The sequence below is a fragment of the Triturus cristatus genome, chromosome 8 (assembly GCF_964204655.1).
Source record: "Triturus cristatus chromosome 8, aTriCri1.1, whole genome shotgun sequence".
Taxonomy (NCBI): domain Eukaryota; kingdom Metazoa; phylum Chordata; class Amphibia; order Caudata; family Salamandridae; genus Triturus; species Triturus cristatus.
The window spans coordinates 1264566569-1264576545 of record NC_140591.1 but is presented as its reverse complement, the minus strand read 5'-3'; the positions used below and the strand labels follow the sequence as shown (position 1 = coordinate 1264576545).

The 9977-nt window shown below is 44.4% G+C and overlaps 1 protein-coding gene across 11 annotated transcripts in view; it reads left to right on the top strand.

The window, feature by feature from the left end:
- Positions 1 to 1604: 1604 nt before the first annotated feature.
- The window catches only part of LOC146805693 (uncharacterized), a 582641-nt gene continuing 574268 nt past the window's right edge, over positions 1605 to 9977 (top strand). For 4 of the 11 annotated variants that reach the window (XR_014967885.1, XR_014967884.1, XR_014967886.1 and 1 more), the window contains exons 1-2: positions 1715 to 2112; positions 4999 to 5115. Coding sequence is in view for 1 of the 11 variants with exons in the window: in XM_085622970.1 (XP_085479096.1) it covers positions 9225 to 9875 (651 nt within the window). In the remaining 10 variants the exon portion in view is untranslated. Of the gene's footprint in view, positions 2113 to 4998; positions 5116 to 9063; positions 9876 to 9977 lie in introns of those variants that run through there. The other 7 variants (XM_085622968.1, XM_085622969.1, XM_085622967.1 and 4 more) reach the window with 6 other exon arrangements.

Genomic DNA, 9977 nt, shown 5'->3' with positions numbered 1-9977 from the left:
TAAGGCCATAACTAGCTCAGTGTGGGCTGGCAGTTTCCCATGTTACATCATTTTAGCAAGCGGAGCAGCTCCGATTGCTATTGGAATGGGGCAAGATGTTTGCAAAGATGCAATGCTTCTTCATAGAGCAATTCATAGCAGGACTACCCCTCTGGAAGTTCCCCAGATGAAAAAGTTCAAAAACAGCTGGGGGCTGTATTCCTCGCCTGTAACTATGGCCACGCTGGCAATCTGGTATAAGGTAGCTTCCTGGCTGGGATTTGCTTCATTCCTATTGCCATTTACACCTATCTCCTTTAACTCAGATTTTACCCCAGAACATCTGCCCTCTCCGTCTTAAACATGGAGAAAGCACAAATGCCTTATGGTTGGATCCCTCTTCGCAAATCAGCTAATACTTCTATTCGACAATATTATACAAAAATGAGGTACTCCTGAGGCCAACGTTTTGCATCCAGCCAACTTCACCACTGGATTCTTCATTCCACAGTGAGAGGTGGAGCAGCAAGACCGATCACTAACTGGAGAAATGGCTCCAGCACGGACCTCACAACAGGACCTTAATATCCACCCCTTACCGCTGTCTCATAGATTCCCCTAAAATCAAAAAAACACCAGGCCAGAAAGTGGGCTATGATCTGTCGCTGACAGAATGGTACAACATCTTTGACAGAGGGCGTATATTTGCAGCAGACTTATGCTAATGGGAAACTCAGGACAAAATCCTAAACATATTGGTAGAAGACCCCGGAAAATGTGACAGGGTGGAACGCATCAAACTCTGCCAGAGGCTGTGGGGCACTGGGTACCTTGTTACATCTACTTGGCAATATCCCAAGCTTCACAAACACTGGGGGGTGTGATCAAGGAGATCAACATTCCTTTTGACACACAGATTGCTAGGCACCCTCTAGTAATCCTACTAGGCAAGCCATACCCCTCCAACGATCCCCAAAATCAGTTAGAGTGAAACGGGTAGCTATGACCTTGGTTGCAGCACTTCAGAGTATACCGAGAGATCATGGGAAATGACCAAGTAACTCGTGATGGATGCCTGCAAGAAGGAAAGGAATGTTTTATGAGGAAACGTGTGAGGGCCAATATTGGTGAGCTGTGTTTGAAGGGAAAGTGTTCATCTATTGTTCCACTGTGCGTGAATATGTGTCGTTCGCTTGTGTTTGTTGTACCTCTGTTGAATGCGTGCATGTGGAGACGCGGGACGGGAAGTCATAGTTTAAATGTCCCTTTTCAATTGCACTGTGTTATTTTAAGAGTCCCTTAATGAAATGAACACGTTTTAAACAAAATAAGTTTTCACAGAAAGCAAGTTTCAGTCCAGAAAAGCCCACGCATTTGGTTTTGGTCGGGGGTCCGCAGTGGGGAACGGCTGCTGGGAAAGAGCCTGGCACGGTGCACTGCGAGGGGGGCCCTGGCAGGTGGGCAGCCGCCGCGGAGTCTCCGGTGGGAGGGGGGCCATGGGATCTGCGTGAGGGCTGCTTGTTGTCGGTCGGGGGCCGCCACGGGGGCGCATACTTCGCTCGGTGGCGGGGTCAGGTGACTGTCAGGTTGCAGCAGCAGCAGGGGGCGTGGGGACACAGAGGGGGCTGTTTGGTCGTGTGGGCTGGTGTTGGCAATACACGAAAGAGGGGGTGAGAAACGCTGCACGGGCGGCCCGGATTCTTGCAAGTAAGCGAGAGTGGGAGGCTGAGGGAGGCGGATGGGTTCCGTGGAGGAGGCACGTACAGGGTAGGAGGAGGACAAGGAACGCAGAGGTGGCGGGGCCCGCAGAGGAGGTGGAAGAATGCAGCGGGGGAGGCAGGAGCCGGGGTCTAAACAGGAGGTTAGCGCCACGGCGAGCGCGCAACAGTATGCTCCGCATTAGAATCGGACGCGGTAGCGGCGCAGCTTCTCCTGCACGCTGAGGTGCTCGTGCAAGACAACCAGACGGCCGGAGGCTGTGCGCGGGTCCGCCGGTCGTACGTGTGGAGCCAGCCGCTTCCCCTTCTGACCGTCTGTCCTCCCGCACTGCAGTTCATCTCCCTGGTCTGCCGGTTGAATACTCCGGAGATCTGCGGTCTCGTCCGTGTCCAGACAGGCGGCGGAGCCAGACAGGTAGGAAGCTACCAGTGCCTGAACTCACCCCCTCTGCTGCGCACTCGTTCTCCGCAGCCGGCAACTTTCACTTTGAGTTACGTGAAATGTGCAGAGTGGAGCACACCCCCCAAATCCTCGGAGGGGGGTAACGGGGATGCGCTGGGGAGATACAAAGGGAGTCTATTTTGTATTAATATTATTATTTGTTTATTATTATTGAACTTTTCTTCTATTGCAGTGACTTAGATATTTATTTGGTTAATGGTTCCGTAGCTCGTGCATAAGCTTAACAACTTCCTAGGCTAGAAGGACGTCCCCTGGGATGGGAGATAAATATGGATGATGGTGTTAAATTGACCTTTGACCCCGAGATCACACTCCCTGTGAGTTCGCGAGCTCGCCCAGTAGTACCGTAGCGCGAGCCTCGCATACCAGAGGCGTGCAGTGTGTTACCATTTATACGTGGTTACGTCAACACAGGTCAGCGACGTATGAGGTTAGACTGACCTCTACTCATATGACCAGACATTTATCTTCGGCTGCCCCAACACATGCATTGCAGCACTGTACCTACATGTGATAGGTGAATGATTCGATGTGCATACCTTAATGAGGGCAGAGTATCATAGATGCAAAAACTTTACCAAATAATGTAAGACAGTGGCACGTGTCACCCATGGCACAGGCAGCAAAAGGTAAGGTGACAGAAGATACATTTTTGATTAACCCTCGCAAAATGTTGGTGCAAAAACGTAAAAATATTGCATAGTCTGGGCCCAGGTTTCCGCTAGAGAGCTTAGTCTTCCCATCAGTGTCGACTCCTGAGAATTCAGCTGGCATCTCACTTCTGCAAGGAGGTCCAGAAGACTTCTTCTTTTCCGACTGCACGCGCTTTGAATTCTTGTGGCTGTTCTGTATGTGTACATGGCAACCGATCATATTTGTGGGGCAGTTGTTCCACCATAGATATCCCTGGCAGAGGAAAGCACTTTGCAGTGGGTTTCAGAACTCCCGCCAGCATGTTGGATGTTTAGGCTTTCAGACACGGGCAGCAATCTGTGCAGGCACTCTTTTTTAGAGGGACCACCCAGATCTCAATCTAGGTCTCAAAATCCAACCAGACGCATCATGTGTTTATGTATGTGTGTGGTATTTCTATAGCTCGTACTTAGCCAAAAGGCAGCAGAGTGATGTACAGTCAAAGACAGGCATGAAGTCAACGAGTGGCAGGAGAGGCAGCTGGTTTGTGGACCATTAATGCATCGTGATGTACTGTTCTTAAAAGAGCTTCATCTTCAACTCGTTCCTAAATTGCAGCAGTGTTCGGGTGGTCCTGATGGAGACTGGATGTTGTTCCAGATCCTGGATGCACAGATGAAAAAGGCCTGCTGCCTTGTCTTTTTTTCACCTCTTGGTCTGCTGTTTGATGATGTTCTGGCTGTGGGTCTGCAAAAAGCACCAGAGATGGTAGATTAAATCATTAAACCAAGGCTAATCCTGAAATTCTTAGCACTGATTATCCAAGTTTAGGCAAAAACCTTGTTTTTTTCTCCATTTCACTGATGATTCCCCATGAAAGAGCTCCACCACAAGCACACTATATTCTCTTGTATGTGACCTCCCCCCAAAGAAATAACCTAAATGATATTGTATCCAACAGTGCCCTCTCATTATTGTTCAGGTGCAAGTCAGAATATGTTTTATTGAACCATGTATTTGAAGAAACATTTTAATAAAGTTCTTTCTGCCCCTGGTACTTTATTAAACACACATAAGACATGAGTAGGTGAAATATACTAGATCCATTGTGTTCCAACGGATCTCTTAAATCCATTGGAGCCAGTTACTCCATCTACCAGCCCTATCAAAATTGAGAGACCACTTTTAATAAAGGCTAAAATTGCTGAATGTCAACTTTTAATCAAAAGGCATAATATCACCTCTGATTTTGATCTAGCTGACAGAAGTTTTTATCCTAAATTTAAGGAGTCTGATTTATTGAAGCGCTGCTTGTGCATATGTCAAAAGGCACATTTTGCTGTAGTGTCACGAGACAACAGTAGCTGTTTTGTAGATCTTTCTCAGAAGTGAATTTGTCACCGTTCACTGGACTCGATCCAAATTGATTCTCGGATTCATTGTGTCTCTGCAATTCCCAGGTCAACACACTGCACCTCTTCATCACGCGTAAGTGCATCACAGCTGTATCTTCCTGCACACCTTTGCCTCAGCCCACTCTCTTGCTCTTCAGATTCTGCCACAAAATCTTAGAGATAAAAGCCTGCTTGTAATGAGCAGCCTTCCACTCACTGCAGTTGTTGGTTCCCTGAACAGCTGGAGCAGTTTCCCAAAGCACCTGTTTCACAATGTGTTGCTGTTGTTAGTCCCCAGAGGGATGCCATTTTTTCCTTCCTTTCTGGTCTTGTGATGCATTTTAATGATTTTACACCACACAAATCAAAACTGTGTGAACTGCGAGTTATTGTCACTGGTTAAATCACCATTTTAAAGTCAGTATCACAAATTCTAATCTTGGCTCACCTCCTTTATCACACTTGCAAGATAGCTGGCAGAGGGCCAGGTCTGCTGTATGTTTGCAGTATTACAGAGAAGAATGTGGTTGGAATTGTTTGCCTGTGTGCCATGTCACCTGCAGTATTTTATGGAGCACACTCTTCCCTGCAGCGACATATTTGTTTGATACGTGTCTCATGCCCAATTCCACACATTCCTTTGTTAAAATAATTGCACGGCTAAGATCTTCCTGAAGCTGTTCTCACAGTCATTGTGTTAAAAATGAAAAAATTAAGATGGAGATATTTTTGTATTGTAATGTAACTTGAAAAGTCTACTGAATATAACAAAATGTACCCACAACTTGCTTTTTTAATTTTTTTACCGCAGCAGCTAGTGTAACAGCCGACAACACAGGCGTGGCAGATATTACTTCTCTGTCTGAAGATATGCAGTACAAACGAGTACAGACCACCATGAAAAAGCTTATGAACAAGAAACACACAGGTATGTTGGAACATTTTCCTCAAAATCCTGTGCTGACAATTTTTTCTTTATTCTGCAGTATATGAAATTTTTACAGCTCAATACAGGGTATAAAGTTTGTAAAATATAGCAGATATTTTAAATCTTTGTGCCTGAGTGGGAGAGCTTGTGAATTGTAATAAACTGTAGACCTAGCCGTAACCAGATGCCTAACTTTTTGGTATAAATAATTGACATGTTTCAGTATTGAAAACCAGACAAATGTAATATTAGGTCCGGGAACAAGGCAAATTTAAAGTATTGCTCCTTGTGCTAAACTAACAGACTGACCATCTGTCTGTGTATCTGTTCATGTGGCATTCTGATGGGCACAGTGGTACAGCGATGCTGACTGGGGCCCTGCTGCAAATATTAAACATTGGTCAGATCCCATCTGCATATTCTTTACCTGCAAACCAACTATCTCATTTATCCCAAATATGTTAGGATTGTTGTTCCTCAGTATTAACAAACACTGGCCCTCACACAAAAGCAGAGTAAAGATCTCGTCTCCATTTAGAATGCTCTGTAAATATCTGGGAGGAATGATTCTCTTGGCTTTACTTATCCATTTCTGTAGGCACTGTTCCACATAACTTTCCTATTACACCAGTTGGGGGAAGTCGCACACTCTCAGCTGTTTACCACTGTAGATTGCCCATAGCCCATGTGCGGAATTTCATCCTTTAGATGCCATTCATTTCTCTTTTTAAAATGGGCAAAACTATCTTGGCAGCCATGGATTAAGGTGAAACTCGTCAATGGATGCCATTGGAAAGCAACGACTGTAGAAATAGAACAAGTTTCTGTAATTGCCAGGCAGGAACATGGAACACAAAAACCCATGCACGGAGGACTGGAACCTGTACGTTTAAAAGGGAGAACTATATTTGTTTACCAAGCACAACTCACTTCTTCTGATGACAGATATAGGGTGAAAATGTATATAAAAATAATATAGAATTTGGTTCTAGAGTTAGATTATTTTTAAGTCAACTAGTCTGGAATTCGTTACATGATGATCTCTATAGAGTCCAGGGTAAACGTTATTGGAAATACATAGAAAACGGCTGCTGCTGCGAAATCCCCAGGCCCAGGTGGTGCTGGAAGCAGCACAGTACAGTTTTATTAGGCCACCACCGATTTATCTGTGCGTGTGGCATTGTCAGATTACATACACTGAAACATTAGGATATCTCCATGAAAAGAGCAGAGCATGACCAAGGTCAGTGGTAAAACAGTGCACTAGCTGGGTAGGATCACCACTACTGACAACAGTGTTAACCCCTTGAGTGCCCCGCCCTTTCCCCCTCCTGTGCCGGGCCTTTCATTAGCGGGCGGGGTCCATGACGAGATAGTCTCGTCATGGGCACAGCGCAACCGCGCTCCATGACGAGACTATCTCGTCATGGGCATAGAAGAGGTTAAGGAAATTATTTGTAGAACTAACCCTTTCCAAGCTTCACATTTCCGGCTTCTTTACAACTACCTTTGGTATATCTGATCTAGTATCAAAACACCTAGGTGGAATACTTTTGCTACCACACCACCACTCAAGGCTTATTTCATGATCTTGACACCAGCAATGCTGTTGCTAAGAGTCTTGAAATCTTCAGTCTTACATTTATGAGCTCTACTGCCTGCAGTCAAGACCATTCTCAAAGTCATTGATTTTATCACTACCCAACATGCTAACAGGCATCTTATCCTGGCGATCTTGAGCATGATTGTGTTACTGCTCCCCTAACAGTTGACTGCTGACCCTTGAATCTTGGTGGCCTTAAGACTAGTGGATTTGCCCACCCTACCTTTTGCGTTCCCAAAACGATAAATCGTAGCACACCCACAGCTGTAGCACCCCTTATCTTCACCATAAAGAGGTTTGGCCACATCACCAAAGATCTTGGATCTTGGATTTGACGATGCAGAGTTTCTGTATGCAAGGCCAAGTGCTTTTCTCTTTACATATTTGCTTCCATGCTACACGCTGAAAGGTTGGCACTAAAACCCTGCCAGTCGTCTTCCTACCAAAGTACATTTATTTTGCCAGCAGATCCTTGCATTGTCGTGTCTCAGACCTTCGGGCCTCTCCTGCTGGATCTCTACCCCAATCTCAAACTTTGAAAGTGCAGAAAAATCCATCTATTCTGCTATGTGTACTGATCTTGTTCCAATTTCTCCTGCTCCCCTTTATTTAATCCATTTTCTCGGATAGTCCTCTTCAGAGTGCACAAGCACTATACAAAATAACTTCAATAAATATACAAATATTCTAGACCTTGAGTTGTTAGTTTAGATGTTTCAAAGCTGCCCTTATCTGAACAAGTCAACCATTGCTGCCGGTTAGTATATAGCAGATTTTCATCTTGATCGCCATGTACTCAGTGTTACAAAACGTTTATGATGTCAGGCTGAGGGGTTCTTCGAGGGAAGAAGGAGAGGGTGTTTTGCTCATGGGTGGAACTTTGTCTGCTGTCTCCATGAAAGATAAGGCAATGGAATTTGCTAACATTTCTCAGTTTTTACATCTCAACTACCACTTCTCCGCCAACCATGGTCTAATTTCCAAAATGCGAAACTTACCGTACCTGTACACCCCAGATCCCCATTTTCAGCAAAATCTGTTGCCTTTGAGTGACAAAATTAACTTGTAGTTTGCTTACCACATATACTGCACCAAACTACTTACCTCACAGATATGGCTCGCCATTGTCTGATTTCTGTTTAGCTGAAGTAACTACTCTGTAACAGTTCTCCTTCAAAGCATGCTATTATGAAGCAGTTTTAGGTGAGCCATAGTATTCTACTTTCCTCTTGACTGGAATCAAGCAATTGTCCTAACCTGGTGATGTTGTCAGTTTAGTAACCTCTGTGATATCCAGCTCCGTGTGAACACGTGTTCGAGGGATGAAGTTCTGCTGCAACATGCCATGTGGTTTGGTCCGTGGTTTAGGTCTGGTTACCATTTATTAACTTTGGAACCAGAGAACTCAGGCTACTTCCTATGGATAAGAGGAGAGACACAGGAAGCTATCGCAATTCTAACACCTCAGTGAGTCAACTAAGGTACAAACAGTGAGAAGAGCGTACGCCTCCCAAGATGGCTACAAGAGCATCATAAGGTATTTGAGGTATTTAGTATAGAACTTTCATGTATTCCTAGTGATGCCTTCAGGTGCGTGATCACAGTGGCCACATTGGTAGGCCACAAGTTGCCAGATTGTTTGCAAAAATCATAGAAAAGGGGAAACCACTTTATAAATAATGAATAGACATGCTAGATAAGCTTGGTAGCTACTGTTTACTTTCAAATGGCTATATTTCTCTTTTTATATCTATGTCTTTTAATGAGTTCATGGCGCAAGCATCAACAATAGCCAAAGTTTTGGGGACCTGTTTGTGTATTGATACCATCATCATTGAACTAGAAATAATTCCAGGAGAGTTTTGATTGATTCATGAACACATTTCATGTGCAGTTCGTTCTGCTCAATCCCAAACCAATAATGAAGTCTATTGATTTGTATTCTATCGGGTCTTTTTCTTAAGTTGGAATTGTTTTATAAAATGTCATGAAAAATAATGTGTTACATACAGCTAGTACCAAACCAAAACGTAATTAAGAACTCTTGAGTAGTATAGGTTGTATACTACTCGTCACCATGTATTTTTTGACAGGTGGCCACGCCCCTTTGACCACGCCCCTTTGGTCCGTGTGTCTATATTGGACGTGTTCCAAGTCTGATTTTAATCGGGGTTTTAATCGGTCCTTATAACGTATTGATAAGATTATAGCATTTTATTGTTTTATAGGTCGTTATTTTGTGAATCATGGCTTATAAAATGATACGGCGATGAAATCAAAAATAAAAATAAAAAAATAAAAAAAAATAAAAAGCGTATAAAACGATAAGTTAGGATTTGTGAATCAAGGCTTATAAAATGATACGGCGATGAAATCAAAAAGCGTATAAAACGATAAGTTAGGATTTGTGAATCAAGGCTTATAAAATGATACGGCGATGAAATCAAAAAGCGTATAAAACGATAAGTTAGGATTTGTGAATCAAGGCTTATAAAATGATACTGCGATGAAATCAAAAACGTATGAATCGACCACGCATGCAGGAGGGTTGCTAAGAAGTGGGGGTAGTGTGAAATACGAGTCTACAAACATACCGCGGGGCGTGTCTAGTATGTTCACAGAGGATATAAGCCAGCATTCCGAGGACCGTGTGTTAAGAAACCCCCGCTTTTTTCCGACAAAGAAAAGCTCGAGCTTTAAGACAACTTTGAGAATGTCTTGCTCTAGCGTGGAAGCGGGGCCCCTTGGAGAAACTATAACAGCGATGCTGAAGGAAGCGGCAAATGCTGCAGACGACGCTGCAGAACTCGACGATAGTGATAAGGAAAATTGCGCGCCAACAACGCCTGCGGGTACTACGTCGGAGATGTCGTCGGCGATGCTGAATAAAAAGCCCGAGACAGACGTCGAGGCATCGGCTATGCCGAATATAAAGCCCGAGACCGGAGCCTGCGAAGAGGCGGTTGGTGGCGTTGCTAAAATGGCGAGCAATACCTCCGATGCTACAGACGGCGGTGGAAGAGCGGAACCAAGTGAAGATGACGAGGGTATTGACCTGCAAGAGCCTGAACCCGAGGACTCCAGCGACTGTACAGAGATGGATTCCGGAGAAGAATCTGTAAACGAAACAGAAAAGTGCGAAGTTGGAAAACGAAAAGTAAGTACGAACCGCAATTTTTCGGCAAATCCTCTGGGGTGTTTAAGAGTGTGATGATGAGGCGTGTAGTTGTGAGGAAGGCTGAGGTCGAAAAACCCCTTT